This window comes from Muscardinus avellanarius, assembly GCF_963383645.1.
Source record: "Muscardinus avellanarius genome assembly, chromosome: 5".
In the NCBI taxonomy this organism is placed as follows: domain Eukaryota; kingdom Metazoa; phylum Chordata; class Mammalia; order Rodentia; family Gliridae; genus Muscardinus; species Muscardinus avellanarius.
The window spans coordinates 129,318,773-129,334,982 of NC_137790.1; the positions used below are offsets into that span (position 1 = coordinate 129,318,773).

Here is a 16,210-nt window from a genome sequence, read left to right on the forward strand (position 1 = left end):
GTACAAGAAAGTGGTCCAGCAGCAGCAGAGTAGGTAAAAGAAAAAAGATGAGGAAGTCTCCAGATAATCCGCAGCCCTCCTCTACCTGATCTGTCCCAACTATTGTATCTCATTCTCACCCTTTTATCTTTTTCTTCTTTCAAAATCATGATAGCACATAAACATATCACCATAAGGTGAAAAACAATATTACCACAGTCTTACTATCTGTGTGTGTGTGTGTGTGTGTGTGTGTGTGTGTGTGTGTGTGTGTATGGTACTGGGGGTGGAACCCAGGGGCGTTCCTACCTCCTGGCTACACTCCCAGACCTATTTTATATTTTATTTGGAAACAGAGTCTCACTAAGTTGCTGAGAGCCTCACTAAGTAGCTGAGGCTGGCTTCGAACCTGTGCGATCCTCCTGTCTCAGCCTCCCAGTCGCGGGGATTACAGGCGTGCGCCACCACGCCCAGCCACAGTCTTACTATCTTTGACACACAAATTAAAGCTTTTTTGGGATAATGTTTCTTACAAAATTAGCTTTCTAGCAGACCTATTTTTCCCTGCACTCTAAAATCCTAAACAAAATGGACAGATTTAATATCTGCAGTAACACTTTGTCTCTCATCAAAACTCTTAGCCTTCTCTTATTCTACATTAGTACCCTTTCCCAAGCATTGTGAGGTTAGTTCCGGAAGAAGGCTACCTCTAAAAATAAAACCATCTAACACTTGGCCCCTGTTATAGTTAGACATAAACTCTGCCCTGAATAACTCATTTGTTAATGCTTGGAGCTGATGTAATTGAGTCTTGAGGACTGTCATCCTAGCAGTAGATAAATTTATGTAAAGGATTTATCTGGGTGGTGACCCAGGGCAGCAGGGTGTGGCTGGAGGTGGTTCCCGGGGTGTGAGGCCTTGGGGATTATATATATGGCTCCTCCTCGCCCTGCTCTCTCTTGCTTCCGGCCTCCATGATGTGAGGGGCAGCCCATGTGTTCTTCTTTTCTCTGCCTCCTGCCACCATGCCCTGAGATCCGTGGTCTCTGGCCTCACATGGACTGAACCCAAAACCTTAAGAAAATAAATCTTTTTTCTAAGTTACTTGGTCAGTCTTTTAGATTACAGCTACAAGAATGCTAACTGGAACAGATCCTCAGCTCCATTCTGTAGCTACTGCAAAATATTTACAGAATGATTTCCTTTTGTTTTCTTTAATGCACTGCATTACACATATTAAGAGTAAGCCAAACCACACCTATAATCCCAGTACTTGGGAGGCTGAGACAGGAGGATCACAGGTTCAAGAACAGCTTCAGCCATTTAATGAGACTCTTAGCAACCTAGTGAGACCCGATTTCCAAACAAAAAGTAAAAAGGGCTGGGGGTAGAGCTGGGAAGCAGAATACCCTGGGTTCTGGGTTCAAGCCCCAGTAACACACACACACACACACACACACACACACACACACACACACGAGAGAAAAAGAAAGGCTTATATCCTGATTCTGCCAGTGTTTGACCTGTCAGTGACTCAGTGTCCTCATTTATAAAGTAATTGTATATACCTTATTGTAAAGTTTCTGGGAGCAGCCAAGTAGTTAATCCAAATAGTATGTTTAGCCGGGCGTGGTGGCGCACGCTTGTAATCCCCGCGCTTGAGAGGCAGAGACAGGAGGATCGCGCAGGTTCGAAGCCAGCTGCGCGCGCTGGCTTATGAGACCCTGTTTCCAAATAAAAAAGTATAAAAAATAGGTCTGGGAGTGTAGCCCGGAGGTAGAAGGGCTTCCAGGAACCCCAGTACCACCAAAAAAAACAAACAAACAAACAAAAAAAACAAATAGTATGTTTAGAATAATGATGGGCACCGAGTAAGTAATCCTTAAATATCTACTCATTTGTGTAGAGGTTTGGAGTGGAAGCGTATGGTAAGTACAGATTCCTGAATTTTGACAAGATCTATATGGAGAAGCTGACTACAGAAGAAACTAGTATAAAAAGGGGGAAAGTTTGTGAAATGATAAAACAGTACAGAGTTCTTTCTTCAACCAACTAATTAGAACACTAGCATCAGGGCTGGGTTAACTCAGTGCTAATGTGCTTGCCCAGCATGCACGAGGTCCCAGGTTTGATCTCCAGCACTGCACCACTTCTTTAAAAAGTTTTCAACACCAGTATCAAATAAGTAAGCATTAATAAAATAACTCGACAATCACAATAATATAAGCTGAACACTATTAACTTAGGGAAGTTTATAAAAGGTCATTAGAATCATAATTTCATTCATTAGAAAATGAAGCAGAGTTTAATAAAAAACCAAGTTTTTATAAGAAAACAGAATTACATTAAATCAAAGGCTTTCCATTCGTCCAAATATCCATGAATAAAAGCTTTATATTTAGTAACATAACATTTACTGTCAAAGGGCAAATACTTACAGAAATGGTAAAAGGAGTGAGCTTTTTCTTATTAATGGCTCTTTCATCAATTGTATCTGGTTCCGATAAGTTGATCATTTTGCTAAAATAAAGGGGGGGAAATCATTTCTATCAAAATTCTCAGAAATGTTTTTAGCTTATTCTTGAATACAACCTAAATAGTTAAAAATTTTTAAGTAATAAGAAATTTCTTGAAACTGTTAAACTATAAACTTAAGTCAATTTTTAAAACCTAAAAAAATTCCTTATTATCCTAAAACAAATCTATCACTCATTGTAGCAATCTTAGCATTTACACCTAATTATTTTAACCATCTTGCATTTTTTTATGTGACTTCTTTCTATTTTACTTAATGACCATTAACCTTTACCAGCCCAAAATATAAATAAATTCTTCAAAGGCCAAATTCCATGAAGCAGTATCAACACTGTTAAAAATATGTTACAGAAAGATAAGAAGCCAGAGACTTAGTGTCTAAGAATTTAATACCTCAGACAGTTTAAAGGAAAAAATAAGCCAGGTGTGGTGGCCCACACTTGTAATCCCAGTACTTGGGAGGCTAAGACAGGAGGATCACAGATCCATGGCCAGCCTCGGGTACTTAGTGAGGCCCTCTGCAACTTGGTGAGATCCTGTTTCAAAAATAAAGAATAAAAAATAGAGCTGGGGGTATTGCTTAGAGGCAGAATGCCCCTGGGTTCCATCCTCAGTACTGTAAAAAAAAAAAAAAAAGGAAAGAAGGAAGGAAGAAAGTTCACAGAATACAAAGGGCCCAGCTGATTTAAAACATTATTTTCCTTAGATACAACTGAAGTGTGTCTTTCTGTCCCATTTCCTCCTGTTCCTGTCCCAGTCAATAGTCAATGCCCCCTTACTAATAGAAGAACAAAAGAGACCATGTAACCATTTTTAAATGCATCCAAGGACTAACTCAAAACTTTCCTGGCATTATTAATGGTAATAGACTACAAGGGCCCAGAAAAATAAGGGATTGTATGAGGGAAAAAAAATTTCGACAACATAGAGTACTTAATTTTTTAATCTTTCAAGACCTAAGTAGCTGTTAATTCCAAAAGAAAATGGGTTTGCTGAATGGAAGCTTCGTCGGGATGTCCTTCAGTGGGAACAGGAAGAATGCAGCTCCCGGTACGGCAGACCTCAACTCACCAGAGCAGGATGCCATCCGCCAGACACTTGAAGAGACTGTCGTCGTTGGGGTTCATGGGTAGAAGATGCCTGCAGTCGGGGTCAGTCTCCAGGGTTTTGTTGATCCAGTTAACAAAAGCCACTTTCTCTTCCTCTGAAAACAGAAGATCTCAGTAGGCAAACCTTATTTCACAACATTCATCACACAATGGAAACACACTTTGTAGCATCTGCTTAAAGAGGATAAATGACTATTAGTAAAACTCTACTGCAACACTAAAGGGTTGAAGAAAGAGGGAAGGGGGAATTCATTCCACTTCATCCAATGTATTAGGAGAGGAAAAGAAGAAAGATATTTATCTTTTTGTGTAGTGTGTGTATGTGGTACTAGGGATTGAACCCAGGGGCGTTCTACCTCTGAGCTACATCCCCAGCCCTATTTTTGTTTTTTGTTTTTTGTTGTTTTGTTTTTTTTTGAAAGAGGGTCTTGCTAAGTTGCTGAGGGCCTCGCTGAGTTGCTGAGGCTGGCCTTGAACCTGAAATCCTCCTGCCTCATCCTCCCAGGTACTGGGATTACAGGTGTGGGCCACCATGCCTGGCTAAAATCTACATCTTAAATTAGCACAATTAATATTTGGGTTGCCTCTAAAAGCCTCCCAAATGTACACTGCTTCCAAAATCTAATGTATCAGAAGCAAACCATAAGAAGTCAAGTATATAAAAACATAAGTAAATAGATGGAAAGATAGATAGAAATTTAAATAGGGGGGTAAATATGAAAAAAAATCCATAAGGATCCACGGTAATAAATTCCACCCCCAAGACAATTTAGAGATCTGCGATATTTGGATTTCAGAAGAAATACCGAATTCAATCAAGAGTTATTCAGCGCTGAGGATGTAGCTCAGTGGTAGAGCTATTTTTTTTAACATGCATGAGCCACTGGGTTGGATCCCCAGTCCCACACACACATGCACACACACGCATGCACACACACACACACACATATTCACACACACAGAGTTATTCAAATAAAAGAGCATCATTTCGTGAAATATTCACTATGAGAAAACTGTTACAAGTCTAGATACCAGCACTACCCTTAGCCATCTTCATCATCAGCTTCTCAACAGAGCTGCTAGTATGCGTACACTGATCTTTAGGCAGAAAATGTTGTTGAGTTAGTCAGCGGGGGAAATAGGAAGGAGCTGGAAACAAACATGCCCTACACCTTTGTTATTATGATGTAATAATATAAAACTTATTATATAAAATAGCATAACAATATAGACCCTCAAAGTCATTCATTCCGAGTTACATCAGAGTATAGTAAGCCGGCAATGCCTAGAATTAAATAATTTTCTTAAGAGCATACTTGGCAGTTACCCCCCCAAAACTTAAACCACCATACACACAGTCAGTAAAAAACACAATTATCAGCCGGGCATGATGGTGTGCGCTTGTAATCCCAGCATTTGGGAGGGTGAGACAGGAGGATCACAGTTCGTGACCAGCCTCAGGTACTTAGAGAGGCCTTCTGCAACTTGGTGAGACCCTGTTTTAAAATAAATAAAAAATAGGGCTGGGGATGCAGCTCAGAGGTACAATGTTCCTGGGTTCCATCCCCTGTACTACAACAAAAACCACACAAGTATCAATATTTCTGCTCTGTATATATCTACACACACACACACACACACACACACACACTCCACAAAAGGCATCTCAGACACACACACACACACACACACACACACACTCCACAAAAGGCATCTCAGACACACACACACACACACACACACACACACACACACACACTCCACAAAAGGCATCTCAGATTGAATGACATGAGCCGCTTTAGTGAAGGAATCGCTGACTAAAAGATGGAATTTGGAGCGGTAGGTTACCTGAATAAGAGTGCTGGGTACCCTCACTGGAAATGGACGATGTTCCTCCGATAGCAGTGATCCCTTCCCTCTTGTTAATTATTTTCCGGAATGTTTGGCTGATATCTTTGCTTTTCAATTCTTGCATTAGCTAGAATAGAAGTCAAGCTGAAACTTAATCGGATAATCAGAAAAATCGGGTGACGTGAAGGTTCTTTTAAAATTGAGAACAGGTTGAAAATGATACCAAAATAAATATGAATCAAGTGTTCCCATATGTGATGTTTAATGGGTCCACAGACAATGCTGTGTCATTTTTCCAGTAACACCAAATGGACAAATGCTTGTACCCACTGCTGGGACAAGTCAGGGCTAACCTTAAATGAAACACTCTAAAATTATTCTCCCTGACATGCCATGATGTTTTATACTAAAAGCCTAAGAAAAAACTAACTACCTCATAATGATTTTTTATTTATTTATGTATTTCTTTTTCTTTTTTTAATTTTTTATTGAACATAAATGGTATACATTTAAACTATACTTGGTGCCCTCTCCCCCCCCGCCCCTGTTTTCCCTTCCCCCCTCCCACCAATGACTGTCCAGGGTAACCATGCCATATTCATAATTTTACACATATTCAGATGTAGACCCTCATTAATCAAGTTCAGTCTTCCTCCTCCCCTATCTTTCCATTCAAGCTTTGCTGGTATTTCCCTTCCATTACCTGGAGTCCCACTGGTATCCTCTAGGTTCCCTAGTTTGGGCATATTAGAGGGAACATATGTACCTTCTCTTTCTGTGCTTGGCTAATCTCACTTAACATAATGCTCTCCAGGACTTTCCATCTTCTTGGAAGACAAAGGGGCCTCATAATGATTTTTTAAATGCCTTAGTGGAGCTGGACACAATGGTGAGCACCTGTAATCCCGGTACTTAGCAGGTTGAGGCAGGAAGATCGCAGGTGAAGGCCAGCCTCAGCAAGTAGTGAGTGACACTCATCAAACTAGTGAGACCCTGTTTCAAAATAAAAATAAAATAGAGCTGGGGGATTAGCTCGAGGATAGAATGTCCCTGTATTCAATCCCCAGTAACACACACGCACGCACGCACGCACATGCACACACACATGAAGACATTTTCCTGCCCAAACATTCCAAATGTATACAGTTAAATAAAACAACTATTTTAGGAAATAAGACAGACTTACAGACCCTCCCTTCCCAGTCATTCTTCCTGAACAGTGGTTATAGCTGAAACGGGAAGGAAGAAGAAAGTAGATGCTGAAGTAAAAAGAGATCAGGGCCTGCAGGGCCTTGGAGGACGTGTGTGTGTGTGTGTGTGTGTGTGTGTGTGTGTGTGTGTGTGTGTAAGTGCATATGTGCATGCATGTGTGAGTGTGTGTGTGTGGTACTGGGGATTGAACGCAGGAGTGTTCTACCTCTGAGCTATATAACCTCAGTCCTATTTTATTTAATTTTTTGGTACTGGGGATTGAGCCCATGGACATTCTACCTCTGAGGTACATGCCCAGTCATTTTTTTTTTTATTTTTGCGGTACTGGGGTGGAACCCAGGGTCATTCTATCTCCAAGCTACACCCCCAGCCCTATTTTTATTCTTTATTTGGAAACAGGGTCTCACTGAGTTGCAAAGGGTCTCACTAAGTAGCTGAGGCTGACCTTGAACCATGATCTTCCCGTCTCAGCCTCCCGAATGCTGGGATTATAACACTTAGCGTGCCACCATGTCTGGCTTTATTTTATTTTATTTTTATTTTGAAACAGTCTCACTAAGTAGCTGACGCTGGCCACAAATCTGTAATTCTTCTGTCTCGGCCTCTCCAGTGCTGGGTTACGGAGATATACCACATGCCTTGCTCATAGCCGACATCTAACTTTTATCCATCCTTGTGATTCTGCTTCCGCACCACATGTAAACTCTATAAAAGAAAGGACCAGGTCTCCTTCTGCTCATTATTTTACTGCCGAGAGCTCAAATATTGCTAAGGAACTAAAGAATACCAGACCAGATCATTTCTATTTCATAATTGTTTATTTAACTATATTAGTGGTCGATCAACAGTGTGTTCACACATAGTTCTTCTAGGGCATGAACGACTATTATCTAAACCTGATTTGCATTCAATGATATTCTCCTTTGTTTTATGAATCATTGGTGGAAATTATTATTTCGAACATAAGAGCTGTTGTTAGCCTCATGGTCGTTTGAAAGCAGTGTTTTTCTGTCCCCTGCAGACAAATCTACCCAGAGCCGGCCATGACATTAGTAAGATCCTGCTTGAAGGAAAAAGACCAGTGGACAGGAGAGAATCACATTACTTACGGACACGAACTCTTCAAAACTGATTTTGCCGTCTTTGTTGTTGTCTGCCACGGCTAGAATCTTCTCCACTATCTCGCGCACCTTGTAGCCGGGAAGAGGAAGGCTTGCTTCCTTAAACAGGTCCTGAAGCTCATAGTCGCTAACATAACCACTGTTATCGATATCTGTAAAGACATACCATGAGCTGTCAAATATCCTTTGTACTGCTGCAGACCTGAACTCAGCAAGCCCATTGGCTTCACAAGTGGCCGTAACCTGTGCCTGCACCTAAACTGTGGAGGGTGTGCTATATATTTTATCAAAACACTCCTCCTCCTCCTCCTCCTCCTCCTCCTCCTCCTCTTCTCCTTCTCCTTCTCCTTCTCCTTCTTCTCCTTCTTCCTATCATCACCATCACCATCACCATCATCATCACCATCATCATCACCATCACCATCACCATCACCATCATCATCACCATCACCATCATCATCATCGTCACCGTAACCGTCACCATCACCATCACCATCATCATCACCATCACCATCATCATCATCATCAACAACAACATTATTATTTTGGTGGTACTGGGGTTCCTGGAAGCCCTTCTACCTCCGGACTACCCTCCCAGACCTATTTTTTTTATACTTTTTATTTGGAAACAGGGTCTCTTAAGCCAGCATGGCTGGCTTCGAGCCTACACAATCCTTCTGTCTCCGCCTCCCAAGTGCGGGGATTACAAGCGTGCGCCACCACACCTGGCTATTTTCTATTTTTGTAGTACTGAGAATTGAACCCAGGGGTATTCTACCTCTGAACTACACCTCCAGCCTTTAAAAAAATTTTGTTGTTGTTTTGAAACAGGGACTCATGAGGTTGGTGAAAGTCTCACTACTTGCTGAGGCTGTCCGCAAACCTATGATCCTCCTGTCTCAGTGTCTTAAGTACTAGGATTATAGGTGTGTGTCAGCCTGCCCAGCTGCAACACCTATATTTATTTATTTATTTTTTTATTTTTGTGGGTCTGGGGATGGAGCCCAGGGACATTCTACCTCTGAGCTACATCCCCTGCCCTATTTTTTTATTCTTTATTTTGAAACAGGGTCTCACTGAGTTGCAGAAGGTCTCACTAAGTAGCTGAGGCTGTCCGCGAACCTCAATACTACGGTCTCAGCCTCGGGAAAGCTAAGATTACAAGCGTGCGCCACCACGCCCGGCAAACACCTATATTTAAATGGAGCCCATCCCTCCAAGGCCGGGATTGGAGCCAGCTGAGGGGTCAGGCCAGTGTCAGGGCCAGCGAGACCAGAATCGGGGCCTCCGAATGAGGCAAGGCCGCTGCTTGAGCCAGCGAGGTCTGGATCAGTCCACCGGGTAGCCAGGCCACAACTGGGGCCGTCAAGAGTGGGATCAGTATTTGCAATGCGGCATGCACAGAGAAATATCGCAGAAAATTAAAACCAGATGCTTACCTTAATCAGCAATAACTAGGAAGAAACAGGCAACAGGAAGTGGTTGGGCTATAGAAAGGGCCCTATAGTGAAGCAATTAAGGTGACCAATCAGAGGGTATGGAATGGGGAGGATGGAGCCTCTTTAAAACGCAGGAGGTACATAAACATATGTATCAAAGTTAATCACCAAACAAGCATGGGATCTAGGGAGGGGGAGGGAATGGGATGGGGGCTGGAGGAGGGCTAATTGGATGATGTGTGCTTGTATATCCTCTCAAGTCTTGTATTCCAATGTGATATATGATTACAATGCACCAATAAAAATAAATTTAATAAATAAATAAATAAATAAATAAATAAATAAATGGAGCCCATCGCCATAGATTTAAGGCCCCCTGTGTGTATTTTAAGCATACTGTATGGACAGCACTTTGACAGGAAACACAGTTTTAGAACATGACTAAGTTTCAAAGAAAGAAGCCTGGGAAGTCTCAGATATCTCAAAAAAAATATACCAGTACAGAGGAGAAAGAACATCCACTTGGACTGGACAGAAATTTACAAAACTGGATGGGATTTACAAAACCACTCCTCCGGCCCCACATTCCGTGTCTGGCACATGCATCACGGAAAATACACGCCCAGCACGGTGGCTCCACGTTTTGCCGGTGGCAGATCACTCATGTGTCAATAATTCATTGCCTCTTCATTAGGTATTTATGAAGCCATTATGTGCGCGGAATCATGTTGGATGGGCCTTTGAGAGATTAAGTGTGCAAGAAATCTCATGCTTATATTTGGATTTTCAGAAATGGGGTTTCCCGGTGGTCTGTTTTAAAAATTATTTTATGGCCGGGCGTGGTGGCGCACGCTTGTAATCCCCGCGCTTGGGAGGCGGAGACTGGAGGATCGCTCAAGGTCGAAGCCAGCTGAGCTGGCCGTGAACCGCGATCCTCCGGTCTCAGCCTCCCCGGTACTGGGATTACTTGAGAACGTGACTCTGGATAAAGGCAACGCAAAACTTCTGCCCAGATCTGGCAACACAGCATGTGGCTGTTATATTCGTTGCCTGGATCCTTTTGATACTGGCTCTCTCCGCTCACCTAGGCATATTTGCTTCGTTTTCTTTAATTCATTTTCTTCTCAGTACAAGGGCTGTCATCATTGTCACTAAATGAAGGGCAAGAACTTCTAATATGAAAAAACTTTCTAATATGAAAGTTTTTAGAATACTGATCAAAATGATGAAAAATTAGCCAGGCGTGGTGGCGCATGCTTGCAATCCCAGCATTCAGGAGGCAGAGACCAGAGGATTGTGGGCAGCCTCTGCTACTTAGCAAAGCCCTTCACAACTCAGGAAGAACCTGTTTCAAAAATAAAAAGACTAAGCCAGGCATGGTGGCGCACATTTGTAATCCCAGCATTTGGGAGGCTGAGACCGGAGGATCGCGGTTCGCGGACAGCCTCTGCTACTTAGTGACGCCCTCTGCAACTCAGTGAGACCCGGTTTCAAAATAAAGAATAAAAATAATTGGGCAGGGGGTATAGCTCAGAGGTCAAATTTCTCTGAGTTCCATGACCCAGACTCAGAAAAAGATAATAAATAAAATATAAAAAAGAAAAGACTAAAAAATAGGTCTGGGGTGTAGCTCGGAGGTACAATGCCCCTGGATTACATCCACAGTAACACACACACACACACACACACACACACACACACACAAATGATGAGATATTTCTAAACCAGAACCACCAATAACCAATACACTGCTATACACTCAAAAGTCAGCTTGAAAGCCAAATCGCTTAGTATTATAATAATAACACTGCTTACTTTGAATTTAGACCCAAACCTCAATAGTAATACACCACCCATTCAGAACATTTTCCACATGCCTGAAACATACAAGTAGACTTTGTTGGCTTATTTCTACACTAGCACTGTGGTGGGAAATATTTAAAAATAAAAAGACGAAGAAAGTTATTTACCTGCCAACCATCATTCTATACACTAAAAAGAAGAGTTAAGGCACAGGGACTTGGTTGAGACAGGTGGATCGAAGGTTTGAGGACATCCTTAGCAATGTACTGAGACTCTCAGAAACCTGGTAAGATCCTGTCTCAAAAGAAAAAATAAAAAGGGCTGGGCGTATTGGTTGGAGGTGGAATGACCCTGGGTTCAATCTCCAGTACCTGCCTCCAACATACACACACACAAAAAGACAAACGGATCTGAAGAGAGACAGACCTAGGTGTTCATATCCCAGCTCTGTCTCTACAACAACTGTGATTTTAATGTGATATGATAAGAATTATTAATAAGTACCATTTAATGAGCACACATTCTGGGCTGAATGATTTGTTAAGCCTTTGGCTTACCTTATCTCATGAAATCCTTACAACTCTGGGGCAGTGACTAGTAGCATTCTTACTTTAAAATTGAGGAAACAAAGACTTAGGTTAAATACCCTAGGAGATAGTTTCAAAAGAAGAAAATTACTATTTAATAGTTCTAGACATTTATTTACTTATTTATTTACTTAGTGGCACTGGGGTTCCTGGAAGCCCTTCTACCTCCGGGCTACACTCCCAGACCTATTTTACATTTTTATTTGGAAACAGGGTCTCTTAAGCCAGTGTAGCTGACTTCAAACCTGCGCAATCCTCCTGTCTCTGCCTCCCAAGCGTGGGGATTACAAGCGTGCGCCACCACGCCCGGCAAGTTCTAGACGTGTAGCTGGGTGCGGTGGCACATGCTTGTAATACCAGTTCCTGGGAGGCTGAGACAGGAGGATCGTAGGTTCCTGGCCAGCCTCAGCAACTTGTGAGGTCCTCTGCAACTTACTGAGATCCTGTTTCAAAATAAAAACAAAAGCCAGGCATGATGGCACACACTTGTAATACCAGTACCTGGGAGGCTGGGACAGGAGGATAACAGGTTCACGGCCAGCCTCAGCTACTTAGTGAGGCCCTCTGCAACTTAGTGACACCCTGTTCCAAAAGAAAAAAGAAAAAATAGGACTGGGAATGTAGCTTGGAGGTAGAATGCCCTGGGTTCAATCCCTAGATCCACAAACAAATAATTCTAGAGGTTTAGTTTAAGAGGATGAAAAGAGTCCTGGAAAATAGTAATAGTGGTAGATGCAAAACAATGTGAATGTATTTAATGCCACTGAACTATATACACTTAAAGTGGTTAGAATGGTCGGCTTTGCCTGGCGCAGCAGGAGTTTGTCGCCTCTAACCCCAGTATCGGGAAGGCCGAGACAGAAGGAACATAGGCTCTCAGGCAGCCTCAGCAATTTAGAAAGGCCCGCCGCAACTCAGTGAGACCTTGCTTCCAAATAAAAAAATAAGGATGGAGGTATAGCTTGGAGGTAGAATATCCCCAAGTTTGACCCAGAGTACGAAAAAGCAAAAGAATACGGCAGATTATATTATGTGTATTTTTACCACAAAATTAAAAAAAAAAGATTGAGAAATATTTTAATTTCCCCCTTTGCCCAGTAGACCCCAAACGCTCGCTGTAATAAGGTTGATGGGTGTATCCCTCTGTCCCTGAAAAAAAAAGTGTTTGGTCCAAGTGAGCAGAGGGTTTGCTAGGTTCATGAGTCACGGTTTATCTTATAAATAAAGTCAGCAAGTACATACTCCACTAGTGTTAGCAGTTCCCTCACACAGGGCAAATTATCTGGCTGTCAGAAGTATTCTACCAGTGAATTGTTTATTCAGAATATCATTAAACAAATACTGCAAGATTACATGTCCATGAGTCATAACGGCGAGAGTTGGTAGGCCAAACAAAGAAAATACATTACTAATTCATTCATTTAACTAAGACCAAGGGAAGCACTTTATTTTATTTCGGGCCTGCAAAACAACTAAAAATACCAAATTAGGAGATCCAGGTTTATTACCTCCTCAATTCCGATGCGTAAAATGAGAACATTTCAATAATGGCTCAATTTTTGTCTTGAAAGATTCGAGGCACTGCATACAAACCTCTCTAAAATTTATTACTGATATTTTTCTGGAAACCATACCACATTCATGCAATGCTCTTCCCGCAGGAGAAGTGAGAGGGCCCAGAGATCTGAAGGGCTCTCTATTTCACAGCAAAAGTTTGTAAATTATGAGATTTGTCTTTTATAAATTAAATGCTTTGCTTTTAAAAATTAAATATTACGCCGGGCGTGGTGGCGCACGCTTGTAATCCCCGCGCTTGGGAGGCGGAGACAGGAGGATCACGCAGGTTTGAAGCCAACCGCCCTGGCTTAAGAGACCCTGTTTCCAAATAAAAATATAAAAAATAGGTCTTCCAAATAAAAAAAAGTGCAGCTTCGAAGTAGAATGACCCTGGGTTTAATCTGCAGCACCACAATAAAATTAACTAATTAATTAGATCTTTTTTCTTAGCTGGGCTTATTGAAATATGATTGAAACCTCAGTACTTGGGAGCCTAGGACAGGAGGATCACAGGTGTCAGATCAGCCTTAGCAACCTAGCAAGACCCTGTTTCAAAATCAAAAGGAGAAGCTGGGCGTGGTGGCACACGCTTGTAATCCCAGCATTCGGGAGGCTGAGACTGGGGGAGGCTGAGGCCGGAGGATCGTGGTTCGCAGACAGCCTCGGCTACTTAGTGAGGCCCTTTGCAACTCAGTGAGACCCGGTTTCAAAATAAAGAAAAAAAAAAAAAATAGGTCTGGAGGTGTCACTCGGAGATAGAATGCCCCTGGGTTCCATCCCCAGTACTGTAAAAAAAAAAAAAATCAAAAGGGGGTTGGGGGTGTAGCTCAAAGGTTGAATGCCCCTAGCTTCAATCTCCAGTACCAAAAAAAAAAAAAAGCAAAGAAAAGAAAAGAAAAACCTCTTTTTTTGTCTTTGTCTCTAAAATACATCCTGCTCTACATTTTATCTCCATTTTAGTCCGTACTCAGGAGGTTGGTGAGCAGCCTGAGAACAAGAGCAGGATGCCCGGCTTGTCCTCGCGGGCCCACCCTGGACTCGCGGTTTCATGGCGTTCTCTGATGAAGGGGCGTCGGGCTTCACCGCCCGGGTCTGTTCACGGCGCTCAGCTTTCACGGGGCTGGCTCACCTTTCCCTTGCGCATCCCGGGGCCAAAGCCAAGGGGGGCGTTCTAATTCCACCAGTTGCCAGGGCTTTCTAAGGGGGAAAATGCTGCAGAACTGAGGTCCAGTAGACCATGAGGAAACCCTTTTTAGAAGAAAAATAAAAAGCTGCCAAGATGATAATGTCATAGCAACAAAACGCTGACTGGCTTTAAAAATAAAATAAAAGATATATGGTCTGTAAATATAATGCTAAGATTTTTTAAATTACAAGACGTATAGAGCCAGGTATAGAAGCGCACACCTGTAGGTAACCCCAGTACTTGGGAGGCTGACACAGGAGGATCACAGGTTTGAGGATGGCCTCAACAATTTAGTGAGGCCTCTGTTTAAAAAAAAAAAAAGAATTCAAATAGCCGGGCGTGGTGGCGCAGCACCCTTGCAATCCCAGCATTCGAGAGGCTGAGACAGGAGGATCCGGGTTCTCGGCCAGCCTCAGCCGTTTAGTGAGGCCCTTTGCAACTCAGTGAGACCCTGTTTCAAAATAAAGAATAAAAAATAGGGCTGGGGGTGTAGCTCGGAGGTAGAATGCCCTGGGATTCCAACCCTAGTACCACTAAATAAATAAATAAATAAATAAATAAATAAATAAATAAATAAAATTTAAAACGGCTGGGAGTGTAGCTTGGAGGTACAAATCCCCTTGGGTTCTATTCCCAGTACACTCCCCCCCAAAAAAAGACATACGGCATTAAAAAAAAAATACTAGATTTCCCAAGTATTCTGTGAATTCAAAAACTGTTCGTGACACAGACACAGAGGCCAAAGTTCAGTTTCTACACGGAAGTGCTACTGTATTTTTCCACTGTTATGAGGAGACCGTGTGTATTCAGTTACAGCGTCATTCATTAACCTGAATTATTCTCTGCAAAGAAATGATCAAAGAATTCAAAGTCCATTTCACCTAGAAATCCAAGCCGGCCTTTATCTTTCAGCAAGAAAAGAATCCCGTGAAACCTAGACAGAAGGGGAAGAAAAGGAATAAATCCGGGGACGACGGTGTGATGGCGGAAGATACAAGGCGCTGTTCTACTCCTGAAGTCTGACCTCAAGCAGAACAATAATTCCATCTGCTCCGTGCCTCGGGCTCACCTATTTTATTAAACGCTTCTTGGAGTTCTTCGAGCTCCTCCCGAGAAATGGTGGTGGTACTGTTTTCCATCTCTGAACAGGAAAGACAACTTCAGGCCTTTCGATCTAGAAAAAGTAATAGAGTAAAAAAATATATATATTAGTATGAGGCCCTGGGAAACAGTTAAGCGACAATAAGGTAGAAAGTATGTTCTGAACAAGAAATCGTCCAAACAGTCTGGCCGACAGGGAATAACTAAGAGTAGGTCTCTCAAGCCCGGCACAGTGGTGCACGCCTGCAATCCCAGTATTTGGGAGGCTGAGACAGGAGGATCGCAGGTTCGCAGCCAGCCTCTGCAATTTAGTGATGCCTTCTGCAACTTGGTGAGACCCCATTTCAAAACAAAGACTTAAAAATAGGGCTGGGGGTGTAGCTCGGAGGTGGAATGCCTCTGGGTTCGATCTCCCGCACCGCAAAAAACGGGGGCCGTGGGGGTATAGCTCAGAGGTAGAATGTTCCCGGGTTCCACTCTCAGTAATACACACATGCGCGCGCGCACGCACACACACACACACACACACACACACACACACACACATGTAGGACTCCCAACAACACTCTCAGCATAGTCCTACAAACAATAAGATTCAGTATGGGGAGAACAGCCTGTGTTTCACACCTCTGCTTTGATGGGGCATAAATATTTCTCAATAGTCTGTATAATTTTCACTTATATTTTAATAAGCATTTCAAGTTTAAGAAAAGCACAGCTTTTATAAATG

At 42.4% G+C, this 16,210-nt stretch overlaps 1 protein-coding gene across 1 annotated transcript in view; it reads right to left on the reverse strand.

Annotated features, from left to right (window-relative positions):
• Positions 1 to 15,518, reverse strand: part of PLS1 (plastin 1) — a gene marked incomplete at both ends in the record, with an annotated part of 50,056 nt that extends 34,538 nt beyond the window's left edge. Inside the window, 5 exons of the mRNA XM_080696885.1 lie at positions 2,418 to 2,499; positions 3,586 to 3,718; positions 5,472 to 5,601; positions 7,796 to 7,959; positions 15,449 to 15,518. Of these exons, the coding sequence (XP_080553011.1) occupies positions 2,418 to 2,499; positions 3,586 to 3,718; positions 5,472 to 5,601; positions 7,796 to 7,959; positions 15,449 to 15,518 (579 nt within the window). The remainder of the gene's footprint in view (positions 1 to 2,417; positions 2,500 to 3,585; positions 3,719 to 5,471; positions 5,602 to 7,795; positions 7,960 to 15,448) is intronic.
• Positions 15,519 to 16,210: the final 692 nt, after the last annotated feature.